Here is a 20,508-nt window from a genome sequence, read left to right as displayed (position 1 = left end):
CCCGAATAAATCGGAAAACTTCTGTACTTCGCGAATTCTAAGTAAAAACTGACCAGGCGATTAACACATCGTAATCAGATGAATAATGCATTATGATGTAATTCGATGACGATTCAGCGGATGACGATTTCGATTTGTAGGGATTTCGGATTTGGATATTTTGAAAAAGACTGTATTTTCAAACGAAAGATTTTTTCATTAACTAAATCCGAAATTTCAACAAAATCTTACAATTTCCCGAATATATCGGAAAAAGTCTGTACTTCGCGAATTCTAGGTAAAAACTGAACAGGCGATTAACACAACGCGATCGAATGAATAATGCATTATGTAATTCGGTTACGGATCAACGGATGACGATTATAACGTTGATTTGTAGAGATTTCGGAATTTGATATTTGAAAAAAGACTGTATTTGCAAACAATATATTATGCCATAAACTTGATCCGAAATTTCGACAATATCTTACTATTTCCTGAATATAACGGAAAACGTCAGTACTCCACGAATTCTGAATCAAAACTGACCGGGCGATTTACACAACACGATCGAATGAATAATGCATTATGTAATTCGATGACGAATCAACGGATGACAATAATAATGTTGATTTGTAGAGATTTCGGATTTGGATTTTTCTAAAGAGACTGTTTTTTCAAACAATACATTTTTTCATTGACTAAATCCGAAATTTCAAAAAAATCCTACAATTTCCCGAATATATCGGAAAACGTCCGTACTCCGCGAATTCTGAATCAAAACTGACCGGGCGATTAATACATCGTAATCAAATGAATAATGCATTATGTAATTCGATGACGAATCAACAGATGCCGATTATAACTTTGATTTGTAGAAATTTCGGATTTGGATATTTCAAAAAAAAAATGTATTTTCAAAGAAAAGATTTTTTCAATAACTAAATCCGAAATTTCAACAAAATCTTAAAATTTTCCGAAAATATCGAAAAACGTTCGTACTTCGTTAATTCTGAATCAAAACTGACCAGGCGATTAACATAACGTGATCGAATGAATAATGCATCATGTAATTCGATGACGAATCAACAGATGACGATTATAAGGTTGATTTGTAGAGATTTCGGAATTGAATATTTAAAAAAAGACTGTATTTTCAAAAAATATATAATGCCATAAACTTGATCCGAAATTTCAACAAAATCTTACAATTTCCTGAATATATCGGAAAACGTCCGTACCCCGCGAATTCTAAATCAAAACTGGCCGGGCGATTAATACATCGTAATCAAATGAATGATGCATTATGTGATTCGATCACGAATAAACGGATGACGACTATAACTTTGATTTGTGGAGATTTCGGATTCGGATATTTTAAAAAAGACTGTATTTTGAAACAATAGATTTTTTCATTAACTAAATACGAAATTTCGACAAAATCTTAAAATTTTACGAAAATATCGAAAAACGTCCGTATATATATATATTCTTTTGAATGTCAGCAATACATTTTTAGTTATCAAACAATAAAGCATATGTATGAGTTTTACCAAAGGTTAGTGTAACGGGGTACCATACAATTTGGAGTATGATACAAGAGCTTAGGGAAAAACCTCAGTAAAAAAAACCCTGTCTCCCCGTTAGTAGTGTAGTGATGTCAAGTTTGTTTACAGAATAAGCTTTTAATACTGAAGGGCTTCTTTTCCATTGATATGAAAATTTCTGTATCATCTTCCCATTCGAAATAATATCTGAAACAAAGAAACAGAGCAGAAAACGAGAAAAAAAGTGAATACTAAAGCTTTCATCAAGACTCATTCGTTAATTCTGAATCAAAACTGACCAGGCGATTAACACAACGTGATCGAATGAATAATGCATCATGTAATTCGATGACGAATCAACAGATGACGATTATAAGGTTGATTTGTAGAGATTTCAGATTTGGATATTTCAAAAAAGACTGTATTTTCAAACGAAAGATTTTGTCATTAACTGAATCCGAAATTTCAACAAAATCCTTCAATTTCCCGAATATATCGGAAAACGTCCGTACCCCGCGAATTCTATATCAAAACTGACCAGGCGGTTAACACAAGGTGATCGAATGAATAATGCATTATGCAATTCGATGACGAATCACCGAATGACGATTATAACGCTGATTTGTAGAGATTTCGGATTTGGATTTTTTAAAAAAGACTGTATTTTCAAACAAAAGATTTTTTCATTAACTAAATCCGAAATTTCAACAAAATCTCACAATTTCCCGAATATATCGGAAAACGTCCGTACTCCGCGAATTCTAAATAAAAACTGACCAGGCGGTTAACACAAGGTGATCGAATGAATAATGCATTATGTAATTCGATGACGAATCAACGGATGATGATTATAAGGTTGATTTGTAGAAATTTCGGATTTGGATTGTTTTAAGAAGACTATGTTTTCAAACAATAGATTTTACCATGAACTTGATCCGAAATTTCAAGAAATTCTTACAATTTTCCGAATATATCGAAAAACGTCCGTACTCCGCGAATTCTAAATCAAATCTGACCAGGCGATTAACACAACGCGATCGAATCAATAATGCATTATGTAATTCGATGACGAATCAACGGATGACGATTATGACGTTGATTTGTAGAGATTTCGGATTTGGATATTTCAAAGAATACTGTATATTTAAACAATGGATTTTTCATTAACTGAATCGGAAATTTCAACAAAATCTTACAATTTCTCGAATATATCGGAAAACGTCCGTACTCCGCGAATTCTAAATAAAAACTGACCAGGCGGTTAACACAACGCGATCGAATCAATAATGCATCACGTAATTCGATGACGAATCAACGGATGACGATTATAACGCTGATTTGTAGAGATTTTGGATTTGGATATTTCAAAAAAGACTGTAATTTCAAACAAAGATTCTTTCATTAACTAAATCCGTAATTTCAACAAAATTTTACAATTTCCCGAATATATCGGAAAACGTCTGTACTTCGCGAATTCTATATCAAAACTGACCATGCGATTAACACAACGCGATCGAATCAATAATGCATTACGTAATTCGATGACGAATCAACGGATGACGATTATAACGCTGATTTGAAGAGATTTCGGATTTGGATATTTCAAAAAAGACTGTATTTTAAAACAAAAGATTTTTTCATTAACTAAATCCGAAATTTCAACAAAATCTTACAATTTCCCGAATTCATCGGAAAACGTCCGTACTCCGCGAATTCTAAATAAAAACTGACCAGGCGGTTAACACAAGCTGATCGAATGAATAATGCATTATGTAATTCGATGACGAATCGACGGATGACGATTATAACGCTGATTTGTAGAGATTTTGGATTTGGATATTTCAAAAAAGACTGTATTTTCAAACAAAGATTCTTTCATTAACTAAATCCGTAATTTCAACAAAATTTTACAATTTCCCGAATATATCGGAAAACGTTCGAACTCCGCGAATTCTAAATCAAAACTGACCAGGCGATTAACAAAACGTGATCGAATGAATAGTGCAATATGTAATTCGATGACGAATCAACGGATGACGATTATAAGATTTGTAGAGATTTCGGATTTGGATATTTTAAGGAAGACTGTATTTTCAAACAAATGATTTTTTCATTAACTAAATCCGAAATTTCAACAAAATCTTACAATTTCCCGAATTTATCGGAAAACGTCCGTACTCCGCGAATTCTAAATAAAAACTGACCAGGCGGTTAACACAAGCTGATCGAATGAATAATGCATTATGTAATTCGATGACGAATCGACGGATGACGATTATAACGCTGATTTGTAGAGATTTTGGATTTGGATATTTCAAAAAAGACTGTATTTTCAAACAAAGATTCTTTCATTAACTAAATCCGTAATTTCAACAAAATTTTACAATTTCCCGAATATATCGGAAAACGTTCGAACTCCGCGAATTCTAAATAAAAACTGACCAGGCGATTAACACAACGCGATCGAATCAATAATGCATTATGTAATTCGATGACGAATCAACGGATGACGATTAAAACGCTGATTTGAAGAGATTTCGGATTTGGATATTTCAAAAGAGACTGTATTTTAAAACAAAAGATTTTTTCATTAACTAAATCCGAAATTTCAACAAAATCTTACAATTTCTCGAATATATCGGAAAACGTCCGTACTCCGCGAATTCTAAATAAAAACTGACCAGGCGGTTAACACAAGCTGATCGAATGAATAATGCATTACGTAATTCGATGACGAATCAACGGATGACGATTATAACGCTGATTTGAAGAGATTTCGGATTTGGATATTTCAAAAAAGACTGTATTTTAAAACAAAAGATTTTTTCATTAATTAAATCCGAAATTTCAACAAACTCTTACAATTTCCCGAATATATCGGAAAACGTCGGTACTCCGCGAATTCTAAATCAAAACTGACCAGGCGATTAACACAACGCGATCGAATCAATAATGCATTATGTAATTCGATGACGAATCAACGGATGACGATTATAACGCTGATTTGAAGAGATTTCGGATTTGGATATTTCAAAAAAGACTGTATTTTAAAACAAAAGATTTTTTCATTAACTAAATCCGAAATTTCAACAAAATCTTACAATTTCTCGAATATATCGGAAAACGTCCGTACTCCGCGAATTCTAAATGAAACTGACCAGGCGGTCAACACAAGGTGATCGAATGAATAATGCATTATGTAATTCGATGACGAATCAACGGATGATGATTATAAGGTTGATTTGTAGAGATTTCGGATTTGGATATTTCAAAGAATGCTGTATATTCAAACAATAGGTTCTTTCATTAACTATATCCGAAATTTCAACAAAATCTTACAATTTCCCGAATATATCGGAAAACGTTCGAACTCCGCGAATTCTAAATCAAAACTGACCAGGCGATTAACAAAACGTGATCGAATGAATAGTGCAATATGTAATTCGATGACGAATCAACGGATGACGATTATAAGATTTGTAGAGATTTCGGATTTGGATATTTTAAAGAAGACTGTATTTTCAAACAAATGATTTTTTCATTAACTAAATCCGAAATTTCAACAAAATCTTACAATTTCCCGAATTTATCGGAAAACGTCCGTACCCCGCGAAGTCTATATCAAAACTGACCAGGCGATTAACACATCGTAATCAAATGAATAATGCATTATGTAATTCGATGACGAATCAACGGATGACGATTATATCGTTGATTTGGAGAGATTTCGGATTTGGATATTTTAAAGAAGACTGTATTTTCAAACGAATGATTTTTTCATTAACTAAATCCGAAATTTCAACAAAATCTTACAATTTCCCGAATTTATCTGAAAACGTCCGTACTCCGCGAATTCTAAATAAAAACTGACCAGGCGATTAACACAACGCGATCGAATCAATAATGCATTATGTAATTCGATGACGAATCAACGGATGACGATTAAAACGCTGATTTGAAGAGATTTCGGATTTGGATATTTCAAAAAAGACTGTATTTTAAAACAAAAGATTTTTTCATTAACTAAATCCGAAATTTCAACAAAATCTTACAATTTCTCGAACATATCGGAAAACGTCCGTACTCCGCGAATTCTAAATAAAAACTGACCAGGCGGTTAACACAAGCTGATCAAATGAATAATGCATTATGTAATTCGATGACGAATCAACGGATGACGATTATATCGTTGATTTGGAGAGATTTAGGATTTGGATATTTTAAAAAAGACTGTATCTTCAAACAGAAGATTTTTTCATTAACTGAATCCGAAATTTCAACAAAATCTCACAATTTTCCGAATATATCGGTAAACGTCGGTACTCCGCGAATTCTAAATCAAAACTGACCAGGCGATTAACACAACGCGATCGAATCAATAATGCATTATGTAATTCGATGACGAATCAACGGATGACAATAATAATGTTGAATTTTAGAGATTTCGGATCTGGATTTTTCTAAAGAGACTGTTTTTTCAAACAATACATTTTTTCATTGACTAAATCCGAGATTTCGAAAAAATCCTACAATTTCCCGAATATATCGGAAAACGTCCGTACTCCGCGAATTCTAAATCAAAACTGACCGGGCGATTAATACATCGTAATCAAATGAATAATGCATTATGTAATTCGATGACGAATCAACGGATGACGATTATAACTTTGATTTGTAGAACTTTCGGATTTGGATATTTTAAAAAAGACTGTATTATAAAACAATAGAATTTTTCATGAAATAAATCCGAAATTTCGACAAAATCTCACAATTTTCCGAATATATCGGAAAACGTCGGTACTCCGCGAATTCTAAATCAAAACTGACCAGGCGATTAACACAACGCGATCGAATCAATATTGCATTATGTAATTCGACGACGAATAAACGGATGACGATTATAACGTTGATTTGTAGAGATTTCGGATTTGGATATTTCAAAGAATGCTGTATATTCAAACAAAAGATTTTTTCATTAACTAAATCCAAAATTTCAACAAAATCTTACAATTTCCCGAATATATCGGAAAACGTCCGTACTCCGCGAATTCTAATTAAAAACTGACCAGGCGATTAACACAACGTGATCGACTGAATAATGCATTATGTAATTCGATTACGAATCAACGGATGATGATTATAAGGTTGTTTTGTAGAGATTTCGGATTTGGATATTTTAAAAAATACTGTATTTTCAAACAAAAGATTTTTTCATTAACCTAATCCGAAATTTCAACAAAATCTTACAATTTCCCGAATATATCGGAAAATGTCCGTACTCCGCGAATTCTAAATCGAAACTGAACAGGCGATTAACACAACGCGATCGAATGAATAATGGCATTATGTAATTCGGTTACGAATCAACGGATGACGATTATAACGTTGATTTGTAGAGATTTCGGAATTGGATATTTGAAAAAAGACTGTATTTTCAAACAATAAATTATGCCATAAACTTGATCCGAAATTTCTACAATATCTTACGATTTCCTGAATATAACGGAAAACGTCCGTACTCCGCGAATTCTGAATCAAAAATCACCGGGCGATTTACACAACACGATCGAATCGATAATGCATTATGTAATTCGATGACGAATCAACGGATGACGATTATGACGTTGATTTGTAGAGATTTCGGATTCAGCTATTTCAAAGAATGCTGTATATTCAAACAATAGATTTTTTCATTAACTAAATCCAAAATTTCAACAAAATTTTACAATTTCCCGAATATATCGGAAAACGTCTGTACTTCGCGAATTCTGAATAAAAACTGACCAGGCGATAAACACATCGTAATCAAATGAATAATGCATTATGTTATTCGATGACGAATCAACGGATGACGATTATATCGTTGATTTGTAGATTTCGGATTTGGATATTTTAAAAAAGACTGTATTTTCAAACAGAAGATTTTTTCATTAACTAAATCCGAAAGTTCAACAAAATCTCACAATTTCCCGAATATATCGGAAAACGCCCGTACCCCGCGAATTCTATATCAAAACTGACCGGGCGATTCACACAACACGATCGAATCAATATTGCATTATGTAATTCGATGACGAATCAACGGATGACGATTATGACGTTGATTTGTAGAGATTTCGGATTCAGATATTTCAAAGAATACTGTATATTCAAACAATAGATTTTTTCATTAACTGAATCCGAAATTTCAACAAAATCTTACAATTGCCCGAATATATCGGAAAACGTCCGTACTCCGCGAATTCTAAATAAAAACTGACCAGGCGATTAACACATCGGAATCAAATGAATAATGCAATATGTAATTCGATGACGATTCAACGAATAACGATTCCGATTTGTAGAGATTTCGGATTTGGATAATTTAAAAAAGACTGTATTTTCAAACAAAAGATTTCTTCATTAACCAAATCCGAAATTTCAACAAAATCTTACAATTTCCCGAATATATCGGAAAACGTCCGTACCCCGCGAATTCTATATCAAAACTGACCGGGCGATTCACACAACACGATCGAATCAATAATGCATTATGTAATTCGATGACGAATCAACGGATGACGATTATGACGTTGATTTGTAGAGATTTCGGATTCAGATATTTCAAAGAATACTGTATATTCAAACAATAGATTTTTTCATTAACTGAATCCGAAATTTCAACAAAATCTTACAATTTCCCGAATATATCGGAAAACGTCCGTACTCCGCGAATTCTAAATAAAAACTGACCAGGCGATTAACACATCGGAATCAAATGAATAATGCAATATGTAATTCGATGACGAATCAACGGATGACGATTATATCGTTGATTTGTAGAGATTTCGGATTTGGATATTTCAAAAAAGACTGTATTTTCAAACAGAAGATTTTTTCATTAACTAAATCCGAAAGTTCAACAAAATCTTAAAATTTTCCGAAAATATCGGAAAACGTCCGTACTTCGCGAATTCTGAATCAAAACTGACCAGGCGATTAACACAACGTGATCGAATGAATAATGCATCATGTAATTCGATGACGAATCAACAGATGACAATTATAAGGTTGATTTGTAGAGATTTCGGATTTGGATATTTCAAGAAAGACTGTATCTTCAAACGAAAGATTTTGTCATTAACTGAATCCGAAATTTCAACAAAATTTTACAATTTCCCGAATATATCGGAAAACGTCTGTACTTCGCGAATTCTAAGTAAAAACTGACCAGGCGATTAACACATCGTAATCAGATGAATAATGCATTATGTAATTCGATGACGATTCAACGGATAACGATTTCGATTTGTAGAGATTTCGGATTTGGATAATTTAAAAAAGACTGTATTTTCAAACAAAAGATTTTTTCATTAAATTAATCCGAAATTTCAACAAAATCTTACAATTTCCCGAATATATCGGAAAACGTCCGTACTTCGCGAATTCTAAATAAAAACTGACCAGGCGGTTAACACAAGGTGATCGAATGAATAATGCATTATGTAATTCGATGACGAATCAACGGATGATGATAATAAGGTTGATTTGTAGAGATTTCGGATTTGGATATTACAAAGAATGCTGTATTTTCAAACAATAGATTTTTTCATTAACTAAATCCGAAATTTCAACAAAATCTTACAATTTCCCGAATATATCGGAAAACGTCCGTACTCCGCGAATTCTAAATAAAAACTGACCAGGCGGTTAACACAAGGTGATCGAATGAATAATGCATTATGTAATTCGATGACGAATCAACGGATGATGATTAAAAGGTTGATTTGTAGAGATTTCGGATTTGGATATTACAAAGAATGCTGTATTTTCAAACAATAGATTTTTTCATTAACTAAATCCGAAATTTCAACAAAATCTTACAATTTCCCGAATATATCGGAAAACGTCCGTACTCCGCGAATTCTAAATAAAAACTGACCAGGCGGTTAACACAAGGTGATCGAATGAATAATGCATTATGTAATTCGATGACGAATCAACGGATGACGATTATAACGCTGATTTGTAGAGATTTTGGATTTGGATATTTTAAAAAAGACTGTATTCTCAAACAAAAGATTTTTTCATTAACTGAATCCGAAATTTCAACAAAATCTTACAATTTAACGAATATATCGGAAAACGTCCGTACTCCGCGAATTCTAAATAAAAACTGACCAGGCGGTTAACACAAGGTGATCGAATGAATAATGCATTATGTAATTCGATGACGAATCGACGGATGACGATTATAACGCTGATTTGTAGAGATTTCGGATTTGGATATTTTAAAAAAGACTGTATTTTCAAACAAAAGCTTTTTTCATTAACTAAATCCGAAATTTCAACAAAATTTCACAATTTCACGAATATATCGGAAAACGTTCAAACTCCGCGAATTCTAAATCAAAACTGACCGGGCGATTAACACAACGTGATCGAATGAATAGTGCAATATGTTATTCGATGACGAATCAACGGATGACGATTATAAGATTTGTAGAGATTTCGGTTTTGGATATTTCAAAGAAGACTGTATTTTCAAACGAATGATTTTTTCATTAACTAAATCCGAAATTTCAACAAAATCTTACAATTTCCCGAATTTATCGAAAAACGTTCAAACTCCGCGAATTCTAAATCAAAACTGACCGGGCGATTAACACAACGTGATCGAATGAATAGTGCAATATGTAATTCGATGACGAATCAACGGATGACGATTATAACGTTGATTTGTAGAGATTTCGGATTTGGATATTTCGAAGAATACTGTATATTCAAACAATAGATTTTTTCATAAACTCAATCCGAAATTTCAACAAAATTTTACAATTTCCCGAATATATCGGAAAACGTCTTTACTTCGCGAATTCTAAGTAAAAACTGACCAGGCGATTAACACATCGTAATCAGATGAATAATGCATTATGTAATTCGATGACGATTCAACGAATAACGATTTCGATTTGTAGAGATTTCGGATTTGGATAATTTAAAAAAGACTGTATTTTCAAACAAAAGATTTCTTCATTAACCAAATCCGAAATTTCAACAAAATCTTACAATTTCCCGAATATATCGGAAAACGTCCGTACCCCGCGAATTCTATATCAAAACTGACCAGGCGATTAACACAACGCGATCGAATCAATAATGCATTATGTAATTCGATGACGAATCAACGGATGACGATTATAACGTTGATTTGTAGAGATTTCAGATTTGGATATTTCAAAGAATGCTGTATATTCAAACAATAGATTTTTTCATTAAATTAATCGGAAATTTCAACAAAATCTTACAATTTCCCGAATATATCGGAAAACGTCCGTACTCCGCGAATTCTGAATAAAAACTGACCAGGCGATTAACACAACCTGATCGACTGAATAATGCATTATGTAATTCGATTACGAATCAACGGATGATGATTATAAGGTTGTTTTGTAGAGATTTCGGATTTGGATATTTTAAAAAATACTGTATTTTCAAACAAAAGATTTTTTCATTAACCTAATCCGAAATTTCAACAAAATCTTACAATTTCCCGAATATATCGGAAAATGTCCGTACTCCGCGAATTCTAAATAAAAACTGACCAGGCGATTAACCCATCGGAATCAAATGAATAATGCAATATGTAATTCGATGACGAATCAACGGATGACGATTATATCGTTGATTTGTAGAGATTTCGGATTTGGATATTTCAAAAAAGACTGTATTTTCAAACAGAAGATTTTTTCATTAACTAAATCCGAAAGTTCAACAAAATCTTAAAATTTTCCGAAAATATCGGAAAACGTCCGTACTTCGCGAATTCTGAATCAAAACTGACCAGGCGATTAACACAACGTGATCGAATGAATAATGCATCATGTAATTCGATGACGAATCAACAGATGACAATTATAAGGTTGATTTGTAGAGATTTCGGATTTGGATATTTCAAGAAAGACTGTATCTTCAAACGAAAGATTTTGTCATTAACTGAATCCGAAATTTCAACAAAATTTTACAATTTCCCGAATATATCGGAAAACGTCTGTACTTCGCGAATTCTAAGTAAAAACTGACCAGGCGATTAACACATCGTAATCAGATGAATAATGCATTATGTAATTCGATGACGATTCAACGGATAACGATTTCGATTTGTAGAGATTTCGGATTTGGATAATTTAAAAAAGACTGTATTTTCAAACAAAAGATTTTTTCATTAAATTAATCCGAAATTTCAACAAAATCTTACAATTTCCCGAATATATCGGAAAACGTCCGTACTTCGCGAATTCTAAATAAAAACTGACCAGGCGGTTAACACAAGGTGATCGAATGAATAATGCATTATGTAATTCGATGACGAATCAACGGATGATGATTATAAGGTTGATTTGTAGAGATTTCGGATTTGGATATTACAAAGAATGCTGTATTTTCAAACAATAGATTTTTTCATTAACTAAATCCGAAATTTCAACAAAATCTTACAATTTCCCGAATATATCGGAAAACGTCCGTACTCCGCGAATTCTAAATAAAAACTGACCAGGCGGTTAACACAAGGTGATCGAATGAATAATGCATTATGTAATTCGATGACGAATCAACGGATGATGATTAAAAGGTTGATTTGTAGAGATTTCGGATTTGGATATTACAAAGAATGCTGTATTTTCAAACAATAGATTTTTTCATTAACTAAATCCGAAATTTCAACAAAATCTTACAATTTCCCGAATATATCGGAAAACGTCCGTACTCCGCGAATTCTAAATAAAAACTGACCAGGCGGTTAACACAAGGTGATCGAATGAATAATGCATTATGTAATTCGATGACGAATCAACGGATGACGATTATAACGCTGATTTGTAGAGATTTTGGATTTGGATATTTTAAAAAAGACTGTATTCTCAAACAAAAGATTTTTTCATTAACTAAATCCGAAATTTCAACAAAATCTTACAATTTAACGAATATATCGGAAAACGTCCGTACTCCGCGAATTCTAAATAAAAACTGACCAGGCGGTTAACACAAGGTGATCGAATGAATAATGCATTATGTAATTCGATGACGAATCGACGGATGACGATTATAACGCTGATTTGTAGAGATTTCGGATTTGGATATTTTAAAAAAGACTGTATTTTCAAACAAAAGCTTTTTTCATTAACTTAATCCGAAATTTCAACAAAATTTCACAATTTCACGAATATATCGGAAAACGTTCAAACTCCGCGAATTCTAAATCAAAACTGACCGGGCGATTAACACAACGTGATCGAATGAATAGTGCAATATGTTATTCGATGACGAATCAACGGATGACGATTATAAGATTTGTAGAGATTTCGGTTTTGGATATTTCAAAGAAGACTGTATTTTCAAACGAATGATTTTTTCATTAACTAAATCCGAAATTTCAACAAAATCTTACAATTTCCCGAATTTATCGAAAAACGTTCAAACTCCGCGAATTCTAAATCAAAACTGACCGGGCGATTAACACAACGTGATCGAATGAATAGTGCAATATGTAATTCGATGACGAATCAACGGATGACGATTATAACGTTGATTTGTAGAGATTTCGGATTTGGATATTTCGAAGAATACTGTATATTCAAACAATAGATTTTTTCATAAACTCAATCCGAAATTTCAACAAAATTTTACAATTTCCCGAATATATCGGAAAACGTCTTTACTTCGCGAATTCTAAGTAAAAACTGACCAGGCGATTAACACATCGTAATCAGATGAATAATGCATTATGTAATTCGATGACGATTCAACGAATAACGATTTCGATTTGTAGAGATTTCGGATTTGGATAATTTAAAAAAGACTGTATTTTCAAACAAAAGATTTCTTCATTAACCAAATCCGAAATTTCAACAAAATCTTACAATTTCCCGAATATATCGGAAAACGTCCGTACCCCGCGAATTCTATATCAAAACTGACCAGGCGATTAACACAACGCGATCGAATCAATAATGCATTATGTAATTCGATGACGAATCAACGGATGACGATTATAACGTTGATTTGTAGAGATTTCAGATTTGGATATTTCAAAGAATGCTGTATATTCAAACAATAGATTTTTTCATTAAATTAATCGGAAATTTCAACAAAATCTTACAATTTCCCGAATATATCGGAAAACGTCCGTACTCCGCGAATTCTGAATAAAAACTGACCAGGCGATTAACACAACCTGATCGAATGAATAGTGCAATATGTAATTCGATGACGAATCAACGGATGACGATTATAAGATTTGTAGTGATTTCAGATTTGGATATTTTAAAGAAGACTGTATTTTCAAACAATAGATTTTGCCATAAACTTGATCCGAAATTTCAACAAAATTTACAATTTCCTGGATTTATCGGAAAACGTCTGTACTCCGTGAATTCTGAATCAAAACTGACCGGGCGATTAACACAACGTGACCGAATGAATAATGCATTATGTAATTCGATGACGAATCAACGGATGATGATTGTTAGAATTTGAGTTGAGTTATTATCTTAGATTTTTGTATCATTGTTGCATTTACATTAGGATCATAGTTGATAGTTTGAAATGAAAAAGGGAGCGTTGACATTATATATGACAGAAAATAAAGACAAAAAAGACGTCCGACTTTTTAATTAAAAGACTTTAGAGTTCAGTAGACCAAGAACTGAACATTTGGTGACCCCGACGTGATCATGAACGGCAAAGAAAGACCTCAGAGAAGTGGAGCTGGAATTCGCAAAACTTTATCCCAAGACTTCGTGTGGCCCGACAGTTTCGGCAGAAAAGAAGATTTAGGACAGAAAAAAGACACGATAGTGGGAAATGAGCCTTCCAGAGACCAAGCAGAGACAAGTGAGGTGATTAAAAGACCAAAGTCGATTGCATCAATGAAAAGTAAGTCAATGAGTAGAGAGAGCTTAAGAACGTCCAAGACTCTAAGCATTAATGTAGCCAGAAGAAGAATTAATTTGGAAACTGAAAGAAAAAGGCAGGAAATAGAGATGAAGAAACTGGAGATTGAAAATGCTTTGAGACTGTTAAATCTGGAAGAAGAATTAGTACAAGACGAAGATGCTTCAGGAAAAGAAGAATTAGATGAAGAAGAGGGCAGGCACAGTGAAAAAAAATACTATAACAATACAATGATAAATCAATGGGTTGAAAGAAAACAAGAAGAGATTGATGATGACACAGAAAAGTACATTAACACATTCCCACAGCAATGTGATCCAAGTGTTAAGATGTTGTGTGAGACCGTTAATGAGGTACTCCATTCGGTGAATAATACAGTTCTACAGAATATAAGACCAGAGGAACGTGAGTTTTCAGAATTTATCTGCTTTGATGGGAATCCCCTGGATTGGCCAGTTTTTATTCGTCAATTTCGTAACTTAACCGAGTCAAGTCGTTATTCAGCAGACGAAATTGTTTTCAAACTTCAAAAATGTTTGAAAGGCCCTGCAAAGGCAGCAGTTGCGGGTATAATGTTGACTTCTGATGTGGCCAAAATTATTGCAACTTTAGAAACTCGTTTTGGCCGACCTGATGTAATTATAGAGATGCTACTGTCCAAAATAAGAGTAATACAACCAATAAAAGACACAAATTTGGAAAAATTGATACACTTCTCGACCGAAGTCACTAATATCGTAACCATAATGAAATCTCTGCATTCTATTGGTCATTTACAGAATCCACAATTACAAAGAGATTTAGTGAGTAAACTGCCAGACGAGTTGAAAATCAAATGGGGTGAAGTAATAATTCAAAAGAAAAGACAAAATTGTGAAACCAATCTTGAAGATTTTGCTAATTGGTTGGCTACTTTTTCAGAGGCAGCTTGTCAAGTAAGTGTTACTAGCTTTTCTGCACATTGGGATAGATCTAAATTTCCCTGGGACAAAACGAGATCGTCTTTCTACAATGGAAGAAGTACAGAAAGAGTGTTCACTCTTCATGATGGAAGAGTTCTTAAATGCAATTATTGTGAAGAGCCCGCCCATGATGACAATTGTCCAAAAATGGAAATGGATGATATGGAAAGTAGATGGAAGGTTGTAAGATCGAAAAAATTATGTTTTTCTTGCCTCAAGAGAAATCATCAAAAACTCAGGTGTAGAAACAAAAAAATTTGTGGAAAGAATGGATGCAAACTGTCTCATCATTCACTTCTTCATAATGAAATCAAGAAATCAAGTGAAAACCCGATAGTATCAGAACCCGTATCTACGAATATTGTTGGTATGGTGAGAAGTGAAACTACAGTTTTATTGCGGTTCGTTCCACTCAAAATTCATGGTCGAAACGGAACTCTCAAAATTTATGCTTTGTGTGATGAAGGCTCAACAGTTACACTCTTACATGACAAGATAGCCGATCAAATTGGAATACTGGGTGAAAAACAGCCATTATGTTTACAATGGACCAATGATGACGTGATAAAGGAAGAAAATTCTACTCGACTAGACATAAACATATCAAGAATCGACAATGATGACACCTTTCTACTAAGAGGGGTTCGCACAGTTTCGAATTTATCGCTTCCTGAACAATCTTTCAATTTACATGACCATCAATATTTGGAAGGTATTCCTATTGAGAGTTATACGAAAGTGAAACCTGTTATGATCATTGGTCAGGACAACATCGATTTGATTATACCCAGGCGTATCCAATCTACACCAACAAACTCAATTGTTGCTTCTAAATCTAAATTAGGTTGGTCTGTACATGGACCAATCCAATCAGACATACAAAATAGATCGGGATATCACATTTTTCATATATGTGACGAAAGAGAACCTGAACAAGATTTGAAGGATATCATGGAAAAATTCTACACTACAGAATCTTTTGGAACAATTCCTGTTTCTAAATTTGAAGTAAATGAGGAAGATACCAGAGCCAACGAAATAATGAATAGAACAATAAAACAAGTTGGCGAGAGATATGAAATAGGATTGCTATGGAAGAATGATGAATGCAAAATGCCAAATAGTTATGCTACAGCCATGCAAAGATTAAATTGTACTGAAAGGAAATGTTTGAAAGATAAATATTTAGCTGATGAATATTGTGCCAAATTTGAAGATCACGTGAGAAAAAACTATCTACGAAAGCTATCAGTAGAAGAGATTAAAAATTGTGGTCCTCGCACATGGTACCTACCGCACTTTGCAGTGATAAATCGAAATAAGAAAAAGGTAAGAGTGGTCTTCGATGCAGCAGCAAAATCCAATGGTATCAGTCTGAATGACATGCTGCTGACTGGACCTCATCAAATGAATTCTCTTGGAGCTATCTTGCTGAAATTTCGTCAGAAAAAGATCGCCTTTTGTGGTGACGTGAGGGAAATGTTCCACAGAGTACTGATACGTGAAGAAGACAGATACTCACAACGCATTTTATGGAGAAATTTAGAAAATTACAGAGAACCAGATGTTTACCACGTAAACGTTATGACATTTGGAGCAAAATGTTCGCCAGCCTGTGCACAGTTTGTTAAGAATTATAATGCGAAAAATTATTCCGAAGGAGAAATTCAAAAGGCTATTCTTGAAAAATTTTATGTGGATGACTACTTAGATTCAGCTGATGATGAAAAGGAAGCCCTAGATGGAGTTAAAAACACCATGCAGATTGCTGGCTTTGAAGTAGTTAGCTGGATATCAAATTCCGTTTCTCTGATGAGTTTAGTAACCGAAAGAACCCAGAATGTTCGGGAAGATTCTGAAGAAAAATCAGAACATCGAGTTTAGGAATTTTGTGGAATTTCAGAACTGATGAATTCACATTCAAAATTGATTTCAGTAAATATGAAAACTTACGGCCAACCAAGAGGAATGTTTTAAAGTCGATTATGACATTATTTGATCCCATGGGATTCATATCGCATTTTATTGTTAAAGGAAAGATTTTAATGCAACAAATATGGAAAGCTAAAATTGAATGGGATCAGGAATTACCAGAAAATTTCAAAATAACTTGGAGAAAAATGATAGAAAATTTCAAATTGATAAATAATTTTAAATTCCAAAGATGTTACAGTGTAAACATACCAAATGCTGAAAACATAGAGCTACACACATTCTCAGAAAGCAGTAAAGAAGCCTTTGCAGCGATCTCCTATCTCAGAGTAGAGTCAGGAGACAAAATAGATACAATGATAGTAATTTCTAGGACTAGGGTTGCCCCAATGAAAGAATTATCTATACCACGGCTTGAACTACAAGGTGCAATCCTAGGAAGCAGAATAGCTGCAAGTGTAACTAGATCTTTAGAAATACCAATCAATCGAGTTTGTTTTTGGACAGATTCAATGTGTGTACTTGGATGGATAAGAGATAAATCGAACAAATACAAACAGTTTGTTTCCAATCGAGTTGCAGAAATTAGAGCTTCGAGTGATGTGGATCAGTGGAGATGGGTTCCTACAAGTGAAAATCCTGCAGACTTAGCTACACGACAGGCACCTACCAAACCAGACATGGAGTTCTGGATGCATGGGCCACAGTTTTTGAGAAAATCCAAACAGTATTGGCCGCAAGAAGATACTAAATTAGTGGAAAAACATCAAAGTACAGCCGAGGAAAAATTTGAAAGATGTTTAGTGATACAAGAAATCGAATTCCATGGTCTTCTCCCAGAAATAAAGCGGTTCTCTAAATATACGAGGCTATTATTCGCTACTGCACGATTTTTGGGGTGTACACATATTTTCAAAGATTTGTTACGTAACACTCAATTAAAAGACCCATCTACTATTTCCCAAGACGTGAAAAGGGTTACTGACCAGGATTTAAAAGATGCTGAACAATTATTGCTGCAAAAGTCACAAATGGATTGCTTCTATAAAGCATTAATGGACATTAAAAGAGGAAAAAAACTAGATCGACAAAATGCCTTATATCCTTTATGTCCAAAGTTGAGAAACAGCTTACTTGTTGTCAGTGGAAGAACAGATTTGTCACCCGTCTTAGATGAAGAGACAAAAAATCCAATAATTTTATCATCCAGGCAGGATTGGGAACGTACATCAAGGGCCCGATGGAAGGGTTCGTGTCGTCGACGTTAAAACCAATGTTGGCGAATACAGACGGTCAGTTCACAAAATTTGCCGGTTGGAAATTGAAGACAAGGCTTTTTTGGCTTGGGAGAATGTTAGAATTTGAGTTGAGTTATTATCTTAGATTTTTGTATCATTGTTGCATTTACATTAGGATTATAGTTGATAGTTTGAAATGAAAAAGGGAGCGTTGACATTATATATGACAGAAAATAAAGACAAAAAAGACGTCCGACTTTTTAATTAAAAGACTTTAGAGTTCAGTAGACCAAGAACTGAACATTATAACGTTGATTTGTAGAGATTTCAGATTTGGATATTTCAAAGGATGCTGTATATTCAAACAATAGATTTTTTCATTAAATTAATCCGAAATTTCATAAGATCTTAAAATTTCCCGAATATATCGGAAAACTTCTGTACTTCGCGAATTCTAAGTAAAAACTGACCAGGCGATTAACACATCGTAATCAAATGAATAATGCATTATGTAATTCTATGACGATTCAACGGATGACGATTTCGATTTGTAGAGATTTCGGATTTGGATATTTGAAAAAATACTGTATTTTCAAACAATAAATTATGCCATAAACTTGATCCGAAATTTCTACAATATCTTACTATTTCCTGATTATAACGGAAGACGTCCGTACTCCGCGAATTCTGAATCAAAACTGACCGGGCGATTTACACAACACGATCGAATGAATAATGCATTATGTAATTCGATGACGAATCAACGGATGACAATAATAATGTTGATTTGTAGAGATTTCGGATTTGGATTTTTCTAAAGAGACTGTTTTTTCAAACAATACATTTTTTCATTGACTAAATCCGAAATTTCAAAAAAATCCTACAATTTCCCGAATATATCGGAAAACGTCCGTACTCCGCGAATTCTGAATCAAAACTGACCGGGCGATTAATACATCGTAATCAAATGAATAATGGATTATGTAATTCGATGACGAATCAACGGATGCCGATTATAACTTTGATTTGTAGAAATTTCGAATTTGGATATTTCAAAAAAGACCGTATTTTCAAACAAAAGATTTTTTCATTGACTAAATCCGAAATTTCAACAAAATCTTACAATTTCCCGAATATATCGGAAAATGTCCGTACTCCGCGAATTCTAAATCAAAACTGAACAGGCGATTCACACACCGCGATCGAATGAATAATGCATTATGTAATTCGGTTACGAATCAACGGATGACGATTATAACGTTGATTTGTAGAGATTTCGGAATTGGATATTTAAAAAAAGACTGTATTTTCAAAATAGTTATTTAATCAACTAGGTTATTAATAAAAGCGATTAATGATTGAGATATTTTAACGTGTGAGCGAAGCGAGCACGTTAATGTTCGAGATCATTAATCGCTCAATTAATAAACGAGTTGATTACAAGATTTTTCCGTCGACCACATTTCGAATTTAATGTGAAATCTTAATTGCAAAAATTTTCTATCCATACCTAGTCAAATTTGACATCTTATAAATTTTCTATGTTCATATCGGAATGTTGATATTTATGCGGCCGATCGAACAATTCGAGAAGTTCATAGAGGGCATTTTCGAGTTGTGACATTTTGTGTAAATCACATTGATATCGTTCCCTATAATTTCTGTTGAAGAATGTGTGGAGTTGGTGGAAGCTGGAGTTGTAGTACATAGATATATCGATTACTCCCTAACCATCATAATTTTTCTGCAACCTCCACAATTCATCTCTTCTCAATTCACCCGCTAGGTACTACGAAAATCAATGCTACATAAAAATGAAATAATTATTTGGGAAGCTGCTGAATACTTCTATGTTCGATCACCCATGACAATAATGCATTAATAGGAAATTAATCAATAAAAGGGTTTATTAACAGC

General features: G+C 33.5%; 1 protein-coding gene across 1 annotated transcript; it reads left to right on the top strand.

Annotated features, from left to right (window-relative positions):
• Positions 1-14,239: 14,239 nt before the first annotated feature.
• LOC123322778 lies at positions 14,240-17,305 on the top strand. The gene has a single exon (XM_044910798.1). The coding sequence runs from the start codon at positions 14,240-14,242 to the stop codon at positions 17,303-17,305; it is 3,066 nt and encodes a 1,021-aa protein (XP_044766733.1).
• Positions 17,306-20,508: the final 3,203 nt, after the last annotated feature.

This window comes from Coccinella septempunctata, chromosome 1, assembly GCF_907165205.1.
Source record: "Coccinella septempunctata chromosome 1, icCocSept1.1, whole genome shotgun sequence".
In the NCBI taxonomy this organism is placed as follows: domain Eukaryota; kingdom Metazoa; phylum Arthropoda; class Insecta; order Coleoptera; family Coccinellidae; genus Coccinella; species Coccinella septempunctata.
Note: the sequence above shows the minus strand (reverse complement) of the source record. Positions and strands in the feature narration are given on the sequence as shown.

What these genes read in the sequence shown, in the direction of transcription:
- LOC123322778 (XM_044910798.1), top strand. Translation starts at nt 14,240, where the DNA reads ATGAACGGCAAAGAAAGACCTCAGAGAAGTGGAGCTGGAATTCGCAAA.